At 38.9% G+C, this 18445-nt stretch overlaps 1 protein-coding gene across 1 annotated transcript in view; it reads left to right on the top strand.

The window, feature by feature from the left end:
* Positions 1-17615, top strand: part of MYO3B (myosin IIIB) — a 184252-nt gene extending 166637 nt beyond the window's left edge. The window contains exons 33-35 of the mRNA XM_071562075.1: positions 15080-15186; positions 15552-15598; positions 16874-17615. Coding sequence (XP_071418176.1) covers positions 15080-15186; positions 15552-15598; positions 16874-17006 — 287 coding nt within the window. The 3' untranslated portion in view covers positions 17007-17615. The remainder of the gene's footprint in view (positions 1-15079; positions 15187-15551; positions 15599-16873) is intronic.
* Positions 17616-18445: the final 830 nt, after the last annotated feature.

The following is an 18445-nucleotide window of genomic DNA, read 5'->3' on the forward strand; positions in this document are numbered from 1 at the left end:
CCATCACAAGGAAGTTGTAACCGCAATGAGGTCTCCCCTCAGTCTCCTCTTCTCCAGCCTGAACAGACCAAGTGCCCTCAGTCACTCCTCACACAGCTTCCCCTCGAGGTCCTTCACCATCTCTGTTGCCCTCCTTTGAACACTCTCTTAATGGCTCGATATCTTTCCTATATTGTGCTACCCAAAACCACACACAATATTCAGGGTGAGGCTGCCCCAGTGCAGAGCAGAGCGGGACAATCCCCTCCCTTGCCCAGCTGGCGATGCTCTCCCTGATACCCCCCAAGACAGGGTTGGCCCTCCTGGCTGCCAGGGCACTGCTGACTGATGTTCAACTGGCCATCAACCAGGACCCCCAGGTCCCTTTCCATGGCACTGCTCTCCAGCATCTCATGCCTCAGTCTGTACAAACATCCAGGGTTGCCCCATTCCAGGTGCAGAATTTGGCACTTTCCCTTGTTGAACTTCACATGATTGGTGATTGCCCAGCCCTCTAATTTGTTGAGGTCTCTCTGCAGGGTCTCCCTGCCTTTGAGGGAGTCAACAGCTCCTACCAGTTTTGTGTCATCTATAAACTTGCTTGGTATCCCTTCCAGTCCTGTATCCAAGTCATCGATGAAGATGTTGAAGAGCACAGGGCTCCAGATGGAGCCCTGTAGAACCCCACTGGTGACATATCTCCAGTCTGATGTCACCCCATTCACTGTCACCCTCTGTGCACCACCCATGAGCCAGTTGCTCACCCACCACATGCTGTGTTTATCCAGCTGTGCTGGACAGTTTGTTCAGAAGGATCCTGTGAGACACACTACTGAAATCCAAAATGGTTACATCAGCTGGCTCCCCTTGATCAGTTAGTTGGGTTACCTTGTCATAAAAGGAAATCAGGTTTGATAAGCAGGACTTTCCTCTCATGAAGCTGTGCTGGCTGTGACCAATGACTGTGTTGTCTTTCAGGTGTTTTTCAATACCTCCAAGAATAACCTTCTCCATAACTTTACCAGGCACTGAAGTGAGACTGACAGGCCTGTAGTTTCTGGGGCCCTCCTTCTTGCCCTTATCAAAAATCAGTTGTCATCCAGGTATTTTAGGAGTCTTCTGGCTCAGGTTGTACCAGCTATGTGATGCTCCCAGTTAATTTCTGGTAAGTTGAAGTCCTCCAGGAGGACAAGGGCAGTTGATTTGAAAGTGTCCCTTAGTTCCTCAAAGAACAATTCATTAACATCATCATGCTGGCCAGGAAGTCTGTAATAACATATATTTTAAAGAATACTGGTCCCATGTTACAAGGCCTCAGCTGATCCATCATTATGCAGTGTGATAATGCATAATTGACTTCATGCAGACTGCTGGCATGGATGATTATGTGCAGTAAAAACTGAAAATCTTGTGTACCTGTATGTGGTGGTGTAGACTATTTTATTCTATTAATTTGCATCTTCAGAGAAGACAAAATACCTTTGGCATGTCATATTTTTGTGGCTGTTTTTTGAAATTACAAATAATGCAAAGTCATGTAATCAAAAATGAAATGTGTGATGAGAGGGAGATAATTTCCTGCTACTCTGCCTTGTGATAGGAAACAATGAACTGTAACTTGGGGTCCAAAAGTCATGTTTCTTTGGTTTTTGGTATATTACAATTTAAATGTGTTTTTTTAAAAAATGATAATTATATGTGTCTCTTTGAAGTAGTTTATGTGATTTGTACATTATTTGAAATCAAATTTTCCTGATTGTTACCAATTTGCCTCTGTTCACCCCACAGTCTCACATTTGTTTAATTTAGACAATGATGAGCAGCTACACATGAAATTGATACTCTCCATGAAAGCACAAGTTATTCTTGTTCTTATTTTACTGAAGAACCTAGAATGAGATTTTTTTCATTGGAGATTAGCTTAAATACTTCTACATGTTATTGTGTTTTTGTAGATTATATATAACTCTCAATTATCTCTGAATTAAAACTGTTTAATGAGTTAGAGTATTGTGTAGATAGAGTGAGTGATGGACTTCTAAAATTATTGTATCTTCTACAAATGAAGAGAAATACATATTTCTCTCTGCCTTTTACTTCATAGAACCTTTTAATAATAGAAAGAATTAAGATAGTCCTTTCTAATGGAAGGAGTTAAAATTCTGTTATACATTCTAATAGATATTTTCATTTTAATCTTATTTCTCTGAACTATGTTAATACCAGTGCAGTTTTCTGATAGTTTCCTTTTTTCTCTTGTCTCCATATGCTTAGTGTTGGGTCTGGCTTTGGAGGAACTAATTCTAGTAGTGAAAATGAGCACCCATGTTTGGGTTTTCAGGATATGAACCTTTCTACTGGGGACAGGATATTGTCATTATTGTTATGGTATTACTTCATTAGGAGACTTCGATTAATCTATTCAGAGAGGTAAAACTGATTTTTAGGTTTTGTCTCCATGGGAAAGTTAGTATAGAATAAGTTGTAATATAACTTTATGATAGAGCAACTCAACACATGCCTACGCTTTGCAAAGCTGCTCAAGCTAGATGTGAATCAGACCCTGGAGGCAGAGTAGCTGGGTGAGTGCAGTGCTGTGCTTCAGCTAATTAGTTCTACTGAGGAGTAGGATATGCTGTGGAAGAGAGTCATGTTAATATGGCCATATTCCTGGCTATATGGAAGAGGCAAATCAGAAGTGGCACTCTGTGGCAATAGGTGCATTTGCAGTGCACTAGTTTGTTCATTTTGTAACTCTGTGTGGTCCTTTGTAGGTCATTCACACAAGGAATTTGTGCACAGTAATTAGTAAAGTGTTAATTCACAAACTGCATACTCTGCAATATGCACAGACCCAAGTATTGAATCAGGACACAAACCGATTCTGATGTTGTTATATCACAAGCTATTCCATAGGGATACACCATTCAATTACCAGCCAAGAATCTAGTACAGACTTGTAAGAAAGGGTTGAAAAAAATTAAATATCTGTAGTAGTTAGGAGGTGGAAAATGCATCCAAATCAACTCCACAAAAAAAAAAAAAAAAAAAAAATCTGAGGTCACTTATTCTGTATTTTCTGGAGTGACAAGAAATTCCCTATACCTGCACTAACACACCATGAAGGAGCCTGATTTTCCAGAATGGGTGAGCTGTAATGGTTTAAAAATCAGCCCTTCCAGTGCCTCAATTTAAACCCTGAAATGACTGCTCATTTTGGTAAAGAAGGGTTCCTCAAGTTCTGGGGAATAAAATGTCATCGAAGTCACTTGAATTAGTCATGTATTTATGAGATAAAGACTCTAATTCTGTAGCAGTTACCATTTTAAAATAAGTGACACTCAAGTACAAAGATTGTGTTCAGAGGGTAGTATAATACAGTGAGCTGATATAGTAATGCAAGCTGTTCCCTCTCAAGAAAGGTGATTTTAGAACAGTATATTATCATGTAAGCAAGTCACTATAATACCAGAAAGTCAACTTGTTTTATTTGTATATGTGCATATATGTGTGTCCTCCTCTGCCCCCATGAGCTGAAGTCTTCACCAAATTTTTCTTTAAAAGCATTTAGGAAGTACTGGATGAAAATTATACATATTCTATATGTTTCACACTCCCCAAACTCTTGCTGCAGGTGGTGTTGCTAGGTATCACATAATACATAGCTTTAAATTGCTTTATTACTGTTGAGATCCTAAGGTTGGAATTCTTTGCAGACCTCCTTCTGTTTTCTTTAAACTTTTCTACATTTTCTGAATGTGGTTTGGTACTACTGTAAGTTCCCATCTACTATATCAGGATGAAAGTTAATGATGAACTGCACCTTTGGAAATTATCACCCCTTATTTTTAAACGAGTCTAGCATTCTCCCACTAGATTCATAGTGTAAGCTGTCAATAAAAGGTCATGATTTGGATTTGAAAGGAGGGGAAAAGCCCCTAGATGTTCTTTCATATCTTTAAAGCCTGAAGGGTTTTTTCTAATCCTGTTTATTTTTTAAAATCTGTCATTGACTGAATAGTTTCCTTATGCTTCTTGACTTTCACTTTCAAAATATTGCCTCAGAATTTACTACCTGAGTTTGATCTGTAGATCAGTTTTGAACCATCACTAACTGAAGGTCTAATGCCTGGGGTCCCAGGAGAACCCAAGAACCCCTTAAGACATGGATTGCTGTAGAACATGGCCTGGCAGCATTAGTTTGCTTTATCCAGCCAAGGTACCTCCTTCATTTCCAACATTTACACATCAGACCAAATCACTGTAGTAACACTAGGAAGCAGATATCTAAGTATTGGCATTTTTGCAAGCTTCAGTCAAGCTTTCTTTATTCCTTCCTTTAAAAGCTACTGCTGCACTACCTTGAATTCAGAAAAAGACCTTTTTTCTTAATGAAGAAATCTACTGAGAGTTTTATCTTGGGCTTCTACCATTTATTCTTTGAAATATATGCTGAATCTGCTACACTCAAATTTGAGATACTAGTTGTATCAATATGGACCCATGGTTTCAAGCCTTTAGATATGCAAATTGTGTTTCTGTAACGAACAAAACCTTAGAGACCATGCTGTTGTGGTTCCACAGAGCCTTTATTGCGCCTCATCATTATGCTAAATTAATACAAATTTCCTGTGTGTCCAGAATTCAAAGTCAATCAAGTGGCTTAATCTCTGAGGGTATGGGATAAAAATGCTATTATTACAGTTTGGAAGAAGGTGAGGGATTACCTTTAAATGCATCCAGGCTATATGCTACAACAGCAACTCTGAAACACAGACCATTGTGAACCACACCTTAACTGAGTGTGAACTTACAAGATTGCCTCCTGCCCTACTTTTGATTGCACAGACTAACTCCCCACAGTTGTTTGATGCATTTTTGGCAAATTCAGTAGTTGGCTCTGTAGAAAGCAGTATTAGAAAGGTATTTATGATTTGCTACTCTTCTTTAATGCACTGAATGTTTTGACTATTTTTAAAAGTTAATCTCAGTGTTTATTCTTATGTTTATTTCATCTTTTTCCTCATATGCTTTGCTTTTGTTAGCTAGAATCCATGAGAGTAACCAGTGCCAAGTGTTCAATGAGTTTTCTGAGACTTACTAGCACATGATATGCAGCTCTTGAGATCCACAATCTGCAGTTTAAAAACTTGTGTTTTAGTAGCTCCAAATGTGTTTTGGAAACTATCTCTAAAATTGATGATACTGTCATGTTATTTAGGATTTGTACTTTAAAGTTGTCAAAGCTATTTGTTCAATCATATTGACTAAATCATCCTCCTAATTCTTCTTTGAAGGAATAGCTGTCATCTTACTTTGCAGAAGTATGAGTGGCTCCATTGTTGATGCAATGTTTGTGAGAATTTTTTTATATCTTTTGTTTCCAAGCTGAGCAATTTTGAAATCTTCTCATAGCTCCAACATGATATGTGGTTTTCCTGTGGAAAAGAGGGCAGGACCAAATTGTCACTTGAGGTTCTTTCTAATCCTGTTTTCTTAAACTTCACTTAAATAAATAAACTGCATCAACAGGCTGAGTCCCAAACATGACACAATGCTGGTGAGACAAGCTTGCATCATGGCCATCCTCTTGGTGCACAGTGCCTGTGTAAGTGTCCCAGTGCTTCTACTTTAGGACTAGTACCTCAGACGAATGCTTATGGAGACAGAAAAATGGGGCATGTCCAAAAAACTGAAAAATGCCTGGCTTTCCTTTGTATTCGTCTTTGCATGGAATTTCAACTTCTGCCTTCCAGAAGCTCAGGCTGTTCTGGTGCAGTGCTAAAAAAAGGGCAAGTATAATACAACCTTCCTGCCATAAACAGTTGACCTTGAAATGATCTTTATAGTGAAGGCTCTGACATGTACCTTGTGAGGAATTACCTCAGCCTTGGGTTCAAGTACCTCTTGGGGATTTATTCTGCTTGAACTTATTTTAATTGATCTCTTTTCTGGTCATTTGAATGTTAGCCACCTTACCCATAAAAGCCAAACAAACAAACAAACAAACAAACAACAACAAAAAGAAAACCATAAGAAAGAGCATTTCCAGTCCCGTTTATCCTAATTTTCTCTCTCTCACAGTAACCAAGAGGAAAAGCCTAGGGTACAGTACAAAACGAGGACAAGCAGAGATATTTGCTCAGAACACTCTCCAGTCTAACATGGTCTGTAGCTCAGGGATCTCTTGATCTGGAAGTGATCGATTCATATATGATTGCTCTTGGTAGGTTTTTCTCCTGTGAAATTCTTCCTTCACTTATACTGATCATACAGCATTGATCAAACAGCAAGAAAGACATCACTTGCCTCACGTGAAAATGTGTGATAGATGTTTCTTACGGCCTGGTGGCTACTGGATTAAGCAGGCCCTCTAGAAACAGGAGATAAGCTGTGCTATGTAATAATTCCAGCATGCCTGGAATGCCCTAGTTCTCATCAGTAACTGTCTCTTCTGAACAGATCACAAGGCAGTTGTATCCTGGGCTGCATCAAGAGCAGTGTGGCCAGCAGGTTGAGGGAGGTGATTCTGCCCCTTGACTCTGCTCTCATGAGCCCCCCACCCAATGGGCTGCATACAGCTCAGGGTTCCCCAGCACAGGAGGGACATGGACCTGTTGGAGCAAGTTCTCGGGAGAGCCACCAAGTTGATTGCAGGGGTGGAACACCTCTCCCCTGGGGAAAGGCTGAGAAAATTTGGATTGTTCAGCCTGGAGAAGAGAAGTCTTCATGGTGACATAAGTGCAACCTTCCTGTGCCTACAAAGGGGGCTTGCTAGAAGGATGGAGAGAAACTTTTACAAAGGCTTGCAGTGTCACGACAAGGGCAAATGGCTTCAAACTTAAAGAGAATAGGTTTAGATTAGATACTAGGAAGAAATTATTTACTCTGAAGGTGGTGAGACACTGGAATGAGTTCCTCAGAGAAGTTGTAGCTGTCACATCCCTGGAAGTGTTCAAAGCCAGGTTGGATGGAGCTCTGAGCAACCTGGTCTGGTGAAATGTGTCCCTGTCTGTGTTAGTGGCGCTGGAACTACATGATCTGTAAGGTTCCTTCCCATGCAGGCCATCCTGTGATTCTGTGAATTAACCAAAAAGCAGCTTCCACAGCTGCCTTGGATCAAGTTTAAGGAGGGAAAGGAAAATAATGATCAGTTAAGTTTCCTGCCTTGTCTGGAAGTAGTTCTGCCATTCAGATGGTATGGCATGAATTTTTTTTTCCCGGAAGTTAAAGTTGTAGCTGAGTAAACCTCTTAGACTTTGACTAGTTGGTTGACTAGTTGCCACACCCCTAGAACCACCATAAGATGTTGTTACATGCAGGGCATATGAGGGCTTGTGTATATTCAACATATAGGAAGACACATCTTCAGGACTGTACTTGTAGAAGCAAGCTGTCTGCTGACAGGTTTGAGTCTTACCTGTTAGTCACTGACAGTTCAGTTCTTTGGTATGCTTTGTTTAATCTCTGCGTTTTCCCTCTACAGTCAAATCACTCACAATAGAAACTGAAAGAACCTGACAAATATTGAAGGATCAGAATTGTGTTGGAAGGGAAGAAAACAGCAAAAGCCAAGGTTCTAACTATTTATGGGGAAACAAAGTGTATCTAAAAGCCATTGTCTCAGGGTTCAGAGACAGCTAAATGATTGATTTCACATAAAATATTTGTTATTCTAATTACAGTATCATCTGGATTGTTGGCAACAAACAGATGCAAACACAGCCTTTACATACCATCTTGAAAAACTTATTATCTGCTTAGTGTGCTTTGTAATCTAAAGCATATGGCTTTGCATATAACTGCACTATCCAAAATGAAGCTGTACGTAATGAATCACTGGGTGGAAGAAAATGCATTGCTTCTGTTACAAGTTCTTTCAGTATGTGTATTCAAATGGTTCTGTTTAGGGTTATAAACAAAAGGCTGTGCTCACAGTTTTAGCAGTGTGTTACAGATTCTGGGACGCACATGACATCAAAGAGGCTACACTAATTTCCCCAGCAGTCTATGACTCTTGGCACTATGAGCACACTCCATCTGAATAAACAGAATTCTAGTTCACCACAGTTGTGTGGGGGATCGAAGATGATCATGAAGCTTAGTTTTATTTGATTTGAAATCTTTCTCTAGGACTTTCTACACCTCCAGGTTCTGTGTTCTTTAATGTGAATCTGCTAAGTGCAATTGGAGCTATAGACTTAGTCTATGAAGCACTTGACATAGAAGGTAATTGAATCATTATATTATTCCTACCTACCAAATCCAGGTAAGAGCTTTAAGTACACTGGAGTTGCAGGATTTGCTAAGGATTAAACACTCTTTCTAAGCATTAATATATATATATATATTTAAAAGTAGTTAGCCTCCTTTCCATTAGCAACACTTAGATGAAGCTTCAGTAAGACATCTTGTGAGAGTTAGCAAGGGCTGAGGCCTTGTAGCTCCTCAAAGCATATCTGATTTATTGTTCTTTCCATGCTTGCTTGTCACTAGCAGCATGAAGAGTGCCAGCCCCTATAAATATTCCTGGACAATCTTATGTAGAGGAAGGGACTAAGGGAATTTGGTGTCAAGAATGTCTCTGTCATACTAGATCTTACTATATCAACAGAATGAATGGACTTACTGAACATTTGCAGAGGTCTGAAGCTACTGGTGGGTAAGCACAAAATATTCTGGATAGAATTACAGTTGTTAATAGTGTTAAATATGTCAATATGCCTTCAGGCTCCTAATGTTACTAGATTAATTTAATCCTCTGATGCCAGAATTTAGGTTGTACTGCTTCACCAGTACCCTACTTAAATGGTTTTTTTTCTTTCTCCTGTCCAATTCTCTTTCCTGTTGCTTTCTCCTTTTCCTCTTACTAACCTCAGAAGGGAAAAGAAGATAATGGAGACTTATCTCATTACTCAAGTCATCAAGTAGTCTTGCTATTTATTCTATCCTATGTTACTGTCTCTTGGTGTGGTTTTGCCTGTACTGAGATTAAGATCTTACAAAGATTGTGTTTGTTTTCTATCAGTCTCCAGCACTTTTGCAGAACTCCCATATAATATCATTATGTAGCATAGACAGGGTAACTTCATTATTTCCAAATGAAGCTACAGATTATTCTGCAGTATGTGTTCTGTAAAGCCTATCTGACCTGATATCCTGTTCTTGTTTCTCACATATTTATAGTTGGTAGTGTTCAACAGGCAGTGTACACATACCCTGTGATGTTGACCTGGTGTCTCCTAACGTATGTGTGTGCTAAAGCCACCCTGACTGCCGCTTGGTACAGGGATGTGCAAGGTAGTTCTGCACTAACTGGGTTGGGTATGGCAGGCAGGCACAGCAGGAGCTCAGCAGGTCTAAATGCCTGAGTGTTCACTCTGCTGCTCAGGCATGTTTTGTGTTTTGCTCCCATTTTGCCTTTCATTCTGTTATTGCACTTAGGGTGTGATACAAATTTGTGCAAAGGGTGCAGAATCACAGGAATGGAAATGAAGGGAAGATACGTTTGTATGAACACTCACAGCCGACAGCATTGTGTGCCCTCTGGAAATCGCTCTTTTTAAAAATAAAGATGAAATAATTAAAATCATGAAGTCTAATTAATTTACAGCAATTGTTACTGCATGAGTGATGTTCAGGCACTCCCATTTAACATTGATCTGAGTGGGACCAGAATCATTAGCCCCTTGAGTCCTCTGCTTGAACAGACTTGCGTGGCACACAAGAAAATGTAGCTGTTCCTTGAAATCAACATACTGCACATGATTATCCACTGGTATCCAGTCCAGGAGGAGGATGTATATTATCATTGTTTGTAAGGTCATTTCTGTGTTTGCCTAAGACTTCAAGAGGAAAAGTGAAGTTAACTTGCTGCCTTGAAAAATGATTCAAAACTGGAAACTTTAAAACATCAAAATATGTATAAATTATCAAAGGAGAACAAAGACAAGTTTTTCCACAAAAGTCTTCTCCCCAGGCTACAACAATGCTTTACATAGGCATGATCAATATATCCAGGCTTGAGAACCAAAGTCTTTTGGAATAAATTAGACTGGCAGGAAAAGAAACAAACAAAGAACAAATTAACATGATTTTAAACATTGCTTAAATTTTCATGAATGTAGACCTTGAGATGTTATGATGAGATCCCATGAGTCTGTGCTAATATTTGCTTATAATTAAGGGTTGCACTTTCATGTTTCATCTGATATTATAGATTGGAAATCAGCTACATGCTTACTATTTTTCTTGGTCATACTGATTTATCTGCTTTATTTGCTTACCCTGTTAATAATATATATGGTCCCCTAAATGGCCCCATTACCTTTCTTTTAGCAGGCTGCCCCTCTTCATACTCTATATCTCTTTGTTTGAGTAATTAGAAAAGAACTACCCTTCCTGTGATACTAGGTTTATGTTCACCTATAAGAGAAAAACAGGTAAGACTAACCCTTTCCAATTCTGCTTTGGGTAAATGACCTCAAAAGGAAAGTGAGAGTACTCAGCTCCATCCTTTCATGTTGTGGATGAAGTTCCTTCAGTGAGGGAATTGGCAACACAGCCTCTCTGGGGCACTGAAACATTGGCAAAGAACCCTTCTGTGCATTCCTTGCAAAAAGTAAGATGTCATCCTGAGCTAAGAGCCCAAGGTGTGCTGCACCAGCCTTCAGCAATCTGACTCACTTCAGTGGATTTTACAAGTTCCAAATGCAGTTGCAGCTGCCTCATCACCCTTTTCTGTGCAGAATTTTCTGTATAGGAAAAAATATCAATGTTTGGCAAGGTTATCAGTGTCAAGGGGTTTTTGAAGCAGAGGTTTAGCCATGAACAGTTTATGAGGACCCTGGCTTCATCTCAGACAGCAAAATCTGGTGATTCTTGGTTCCTTTGACAAGCATGCCCAGTGCCTGCTCCCCAGGTTTTCAATACCAAAATGAGCAGGACAGTCAGGGCATCTAAGGGGAGATCTTCACTGCATATCAAGTGAAGTCATCTGCCCCATGGCTAGTCATTAGAAAAATACAGTTGTGCAGCTCCTGTTTTGAAAGTATTGGGCAGGGCCCAAATCCTATGTGCAGAAGTCCTTGTGTCAGTGCTGAAGAGCACTTTGTACCTTTTGTTAAATCTTACTGTTTGGCAGTTTGTGCCTTTGTGAAAGAGTCCTTTGCAGCTTAGGGAAAGGATGGATTTTTAAACAGAAAAATCTTCTAAATAAGATAAGGCATAAGAAATGTGCTAATCATCTCCAAGCCAGGGGATGTCATTAGAAGTGTCAGTATGACGAATGTGATGGCTAATTGAAGAAAAATATTTCTATTGCAGCCAGAAGAAAGCAAAGAAGAAGAATCACATGGAAATTCAGGAACTATATCCCAGAATTCAAAAGATCAATTAAAAAATCTGCAGATTGAGACTTGTGATAAAAATTAATTCCTATTAAGCTAGAAGTGATCTGTGTCACATTTTTGATAATTTTTAAGTTTAGCTTAAGTCAAAGCACACCTTTCGTGAAAGCTTCTCGTCTCAACCTCAGCTTCCATCATACTGCTAAATATTTTTGATTGCTTTCAATATGTGCTATATTTCTAATCTAAAACATTCTTCTACTTCTGACCATTAGATAGTTTAGACTTTTGTTTATGAAGGTGAAAAACCCTCCACCTTCTGTACAGGGGTTTAGACCTGCTTCAAATCACCTCTTTACCTTTTCTTGAAAAAATTGAATAGAATGGTCGTCTTCTGTTTCTCACAATATAGCAGATTTTCCAGATTTCAAATTGTTCTTGTTCTCAAAACATTCTGAACTCTACTGCACCCACTTTAAAATAATTTTGCACAGAATGACAAAACTGTTTTCTTGTTTCTGATGAGTAGTCCTCTCTTCTTTACACCCAGTCTGTTTCATATTCAGCTGCATACCCGTATTTCCCAAATCTCTCCTGGAGACACTGCTTTCCAACTATACAATTCCCAGTTCATAAAATGTGTCTTGAATGTTTGACTTTGCATTTAGGTGAAAATACACATCTTTTTTATCTGTCCAGGCACTGCAAGGTCCTGATCTGTTGGCTTGGACTCTTATGTATCAGAGAAATAAACCCCATACCCAATAGTGGTAATAGAGGAATAAACAGAAACGTCATCAGTTTGCTTACTTATAAATACTTTCTACTCTAATAGATTGACCCATTAGACAGTTTCTAATTCCCTTCACTGTAAGCAACATCAATTTTGTGGTGGCTTTAGGGAAGCATCCACATGAGCTGCTCACTCAGGTATATCAGCCTCTCTGTGTTCCAGCGAGGAGAAGAGGGGCAGAACCTCAGCTACCCTGCACTCAGATTAGCTGACATTGTGAACCTGGCAGAAAGCATTTTGCCTACCTTGGGTTATTTCTGCGATGCAGTAAGGGATTTATCAATTAACGAATTGTAACACAAGGAATTTCTGTGCTTAGAGTTACAAGGAAAGTTTTTCTTCCAGACAGAAGAGGATCAGATCTCTTTCTTAAAAAGTGGGGCTAAAGGACAACCTGAAGAAAGTGCATGTGCTCACTGTCTCCTCTGGTCTCTGACGAGCCTGGGCATGCCAGAGGCAATACCTTGTTCATGATACTGGTGCTGCTGCTATTGCTATTAAAGTGACAGGTGACTTTTTTCTCATTGGTGGCTTTCAGTTTGTCATCAAAGCAAACTATTTTAGAACAGCATTTAAAATGCCTATTCAATTGCTGAGTGTTGAGCACATGTTAATACCATTTTCTCCAGATATGGTAGTTTATGATAAATGTTACCAGATTTTGTCTTGTTGCACTGTATGCTACTAAGACAAATGGGCCCACTGAAAGGGTATTTCCTTTGGAGAACACAAGCTGCAGACCACCCAGAGAATACGTGTCAGGATAAAAAGGTAGAGCGAAATGTTAGTGTCTCATAATCCAAATGAATAAAAGACCTTAGAAAAACACCCGATACATATGGTTGCTTTGAAAAAAGAACGTGAAGGCTACAAGAGCACTTGGGGGAAAGGAGCAAAGAACACCCCATCATATTACTGTACTGTTAGAAAATGTCTAAATATTTGTGTGCTGTGTTTTTACTTCTGGAAAGCTGCAGAGAGGTATGTGAAATTATGCAGAACTGTGAGGACCTGAGTTTATATCGGCCTCTCGCTAGAATAGGAAAGTTATTCATGCAGAGGTATTGAAGAACTATATTGGTGTAAGAAGGAGCTCAAATGGCCTTGCAACTGAAAACATTGCATGCAAAAATTGCTGACCCTGCTGTCCTGAGACAGAAAGCCCTAAGATCAATCTGAGTAACTTTCAGAGCAGAGACTAGTTATGCAAATGATCCGAAAAACCTTCAGAGACTTCAGAGAGAACAAAATTGCATCTATATCCTATCCAGATCAGAGCATAAAAACTTCACAAAGACACAGATATTGTTTGGGCATCCAGTTTCCCCAGAAGTATTTTCTGGAATAGCTTATGCTTTGTCTGGTTGTTTACAATACAGGTAAGTAGCAAAATTTCAGGCTCTGCCATTAAAATATCTTTAGCAAAAATAAGATTTACTGAACTTGAAAGTATGAAGTTTTGAAGCAATGGGTAGGAAATTAGCAAGCAGTGTGGGTGTATTATTTTAAAGTTATTTTGTATTACTGGATAAATATAACCTTTCCCTATAAAACTGTTTCAAATTTTAGGCCCAGTTCTGCAGTGAGTGTCCTGGTGATCATTTAAGCCACCCATCCCTCCCAGGCATTGTGATGGAAGGGAACAAGTGCCCCTCTCCTACACAGACACTGCAGTCACATGCTGAGAGGAAGTGAATATCTTTCAAATTTTACTGTTGAGAGTGAGAAAGACAGTGAAAGAGAGAAAATCTCCCACAACAGTCAGTGCTTTGGCTGAAAAGGCCAAAGTTCAGCCATTTCCTCTACCTCATTCAGATTGCAGATACCAGCTGTAAACCTGGGTGCATATTACATCTCCTTTGTAATGTTACCTGCTCCTTAAGGCCAGATCTTACAAACGGATTTGTTGGATTAGAGTCCTGCATCTGCACGGGCCATATTAACTTCAGCTTTGAAGTGTTTACAGGAACCAATGTGCTACTTGATCTTTTTGTTGGTCTTTTGTATTGGAACAAGTTCCCTGTGCAGTATGGAATGCAAGTATGGTAAGATGTATAGTTTTTCTTCAGTACCACCCAAACCTGTTTTTATTCATACTGTCACTATGATAATTTTTAATGGAGATATATCAGAGAAGTCAAAGGCATGGGAAGAATTATTTGAAAAATAAATGACCATTTTTTACCCCCCACAGTATCTTTTAGAACTTAGTTATCCTGAAAACAGTTACCCTGGTAACCTAGAGGATGTGCCACAGAAAATACCTGGTAAATTAGAGTGCATCACACCATAATGTCCTTTCTCATTAATAACAAAAAAGAGAAAAAAAAAAGCTGTTATTTCCTTTCAGAAATCCTTCCGAAATGCTTCCTTCATCTTTACACTCTGCTTTCCAGATGACTTTAAGCAACTGTTCCTTTATAGCACGTCACAAATTATATTAAGAAAGTGCAATTCCAAACCAGTCCAGTTACTCTCTGATTAAACAGAGAGCCATGTCCAGAAGGTAGCCTTTTTATATAATAAAAGTGATGATAATAGACTAAGTCTCATCAGTCAAAAGACTTTATTACTGTCTACTGTAGAAAAACCGATTTTGTTGCAGCTGAAGGATATATCCCTAGCTAGGCACAATATACCTCATTTCCTGCTTGGATAAAAGAAGATACTAAGATAAAGTGTGAAAGGAATAAGGAGCTGTGTGATATAGATATATGGAAGAATAAAAAATGTTAGAAAGTAAAAATTAAGTTCTGCTTAAAACCTTGTGTTTGAACTAAGTTTCAAAAGAGAAAACAAAGATCCCCAAGTTTCTGTTTGCTTACTTTGGATAGAACAGACTTGCTAATAAATCCAGGACCAAATAGGACAGAAGAAAAGACTGTTTACAGATAAAATGTGCTAAGACGTTCACAGCACCTGGCACAGCTTAAAACCAAACTATGTTATCTTACTGTAGGTTCAGAAAACTGTCTTGAACAGAAGCTGAGAACACCTCGTCGGCGATGTCAGCAGCCCAAAATGCTGAATAGCCCTGAGGACAACATGTACTATAACCAGTTAAATGTGAGTTCAAAGTGGCAATAAAGCTGTTTTACTGGCTTTGTTTCCAGTTAATAATTCTGTTATTAATACCTGTTTCAGCCCCACCCCCACGTTCTTCTGCTCTCGTCTTGAACATGTGCTTATGCTCTTTATCTGTTGCTTTCATGTCAGGATGTCTGCCTTCACGGTGAATAATTGATGTGGTTTATCAAAGACGAGCAAGATGCATGCTTCATCAGGCTCACTTGAGCCCTTTGATCAAAAAAATTATGCTGTGACTTCTGATATTATCAGCATCTGCTTGCATTCAACACAAAATCACTTTGAATTAAAAATTAACGACTTGCTGCTTTGCTTTGACTGTGTGTTCTTGGCCCTCTCCACAGGGAACTCTAGAATATCAAGGGAGCAAGAGGAAGCCAAGAAAACTTGGGTAAATATCTATCTTCTTAGTTCTAAGCAACTGTAAACAGAAGAAGTCCTTTGTGATATTACAGAATATGCAAAACTTTCTAGAGGGGTTTCTAAAAATAAACAATTAACATATTTCTGTGCATTGACATTGGACATTTTCTGCAGAAGCAAATGTAAAACTTGCATGTGCTGCTGTCTGCAGACACTAAAACTGATTCTTACAAAACATGCTCCCCAGCTCTCTCCAAGTATCATTACTACCAAAAAAAATACTTTTCTTCATATTTTAAGTGCATTTAGTGCTAGTGAAAGGTGCCAGAGAAGGGTGTTGGAACTGAGGTTCTGTGACCTCGCCCATGGCCAGAAGCACTGCCAGCCTTGAAGCAGCACTCTCAGATGGGCCTCTGCCCTCCTGGGGGAGCACATTGGAGGAACTGACAGAGAGGCTGCTCAGCCCAAAAGGGAGTCGCTCCTTCTCTGTTGAACTGAGTCAGTTCTCACTGTTATATGAGCAGTTACCACCTGGTACAGGTAGAAAAAGCCAGCCTGGCTCCTATACAATTACCAAAATATTTCCTTGCCTGATTATGTGACCAGAGAGGATTGATGGATGCTTGGTCTTGCAAGTGCATTTACAAAAATATACAAGAACTTTCTGTATTATGTTCTCTGGTTTTTATTAGTCTTCTGAATGTAACTGTATGAATAGGAAGACTTGAGTCAAGGTCAAAACCCAAAATTTTACATGACTGCACAAGATTTGGTTTATTTTATCTCCCTCCTCTAGTTTAAAAAAGGTTATATTCCAGGAATAAAAACACTAATATGGGAATGCAGTGCTCATCATACATCACAGGAAAATGAAAGCCCTTTGCTGTCAATAGGGCTTTCCCCAAAAATTGATGATGTAGTCTTTGGCTCGTGTTCACAGCAAGCCATTATCTGAAATATGACACCAAACTCATATCTTACTTGTGGAACATAACAGACAAAAATCCCCCATTGCTCAGCGTAAATGCCCATTTGATATAAATATTTGTGCTATGATTCTGTACACCCAAACTGAAAGACTATATTGCATTTCACTGACTCTCAGAACCAGAGTATAATCATAAAAAAGTACTAGTAGTTGAAATATGTATAAAAGCTATATATCGTCAAAGCATCCCATCTTATTTTTTAGTTTTCTTATACTAGCACTCTTAATTTTTACATCCACAGAGAAGTTTCTATTTCTGAAAATACTGACAGAATTAAATTTTAACTTAATGAATGTTATTTGTTTTCTTTCAAGCCAAATCAAAGTGCTGGATGGAGAGGATGAGTATTACGAGTCATTGTCAGCTGTTGAATCTGCCCCTGAAGATGACAGTCTCAGTTCCCCATCTCCTCCTTCTTCAAGAGGTGTGTCTTTTGCACAAAGCTGAACTTCACTTACTCTATTGACTAGTACTGGTAAGAGTATTTTCCAGCTGATAATCACGTCCAATTAACTTTGTGCATGTGTGTTTATATAAGATGTTAAAAATACCATTTCTGCTAGTAACTTTAGTCCACCAATTTAAACCTGGGCTTGCAGCTGTAAATTGTCTCATTTAGCTGTATTTCTATAAGCAATTCCAGTAAAGGGGAGCAGCACTGTCTGTATGTGTTGATGTTGATAATGGATATGTTTCTTTAGCAGCAAGGTTAGTTTATATAATTCTGATCCCTTCTTTCCTGCTTCCGCCTCCCCTGGCTGCTGTTCCCTCCCTGTGCCATCCCTTCTGTTGTGCTGGCACAACTGCTGGTAGAGCTGTGTGAAAAGTAAGATCAAGGAACTGAACTGGATTAAAAGAACTCTGTACTAAAAATTTTAATCTGGAGTCACTGTGAAAATGTTTTGTATTTCATTAGACTAGTATTAAATGTTACTCTTTGTAACTTTCTGTGCTGTGTATGGCTTTTAAGACTACAAAAATTTATAGAGTAAAATCATCTAAAATATAAGTGTGTTTCAGTTTATCTTGCAAATAGTTTTCTTATAAAATATTAGTTTATATAAGTTTAACTTGAAGAATTATTTCAAATATAAGGAGTAAAACAGTTTTAAAACTAACATTCTACACACTGCTTCATATAGTCCTTGTGAGAGAAACCACTGTTACAAGTATTCTTGTTATCCCTGCAAATATTTAATTTATTTCTTAACCTATATCTCTGGGCTCCAGTGATTCCTGATTTCCACAGCCTTCTTGTGACCTGTGACAATTCTTTGCTTCTTTTCCAGACAAGCTCTTGTCAAAAACTTTTGGAAATAAAACATTCACATTTGCTGCCTTACACATTTTCTCAAAATTATTCATTTTTTTGACAAACCATACTGATGAAATCTGACCATCTATTGTACAGACCTAGTTGTGATCCTTGTTTTTATCTCCCCTGCAGTGGGTTTAGCCTGATCTGCGCTAACAGACCATCTTCCTATTGGAGGTGCAGTTCACACTTGTTCCTTAAGCTACAGGATTTATTGCTATCGGGTTCACTGGCATGGTCTTTCTGACCACAGCACAAGGAAGGGTGGCATGAGAAACGAGACCCAAGGGCAGTCAGGGCATCCCTAAGCCAGAACAGAGTTCAAAAGAAGAAAAGGTAATTAAATATAGTTCCACAAAATCTTTGTTTCTCCTAATAAACAGTGAAATTGAGTCAGACAGGGACAGAGGAGGATGAGCAAAGGATTTCAGGAAGAAAAATTCTTTTCTCATTCTTCACCCAATATGACAGAATGTTCAAGCTGAAAGTTAAAACCCTACCAGAGATTGAAGTCTTTCAGTTCACTCCTCGTTCCCCTCTGATGTAAATCTGAGTAGATGTACTTTAAAGG

This window comes from Pithys albifrons, chromosome 8, assembly GCF_047495875.1.
Source record: "Pithys albifrons albifrons isolate INPA30051 chromosome 8, PitAlb_v1, whole genome shotgun sequence".
Lineage (NCBI taxonomy): Eukaryota > Metazoa > Chordata > Aves > Passeriformes > Thamnophilidae > Pithys > Pithys albifrons.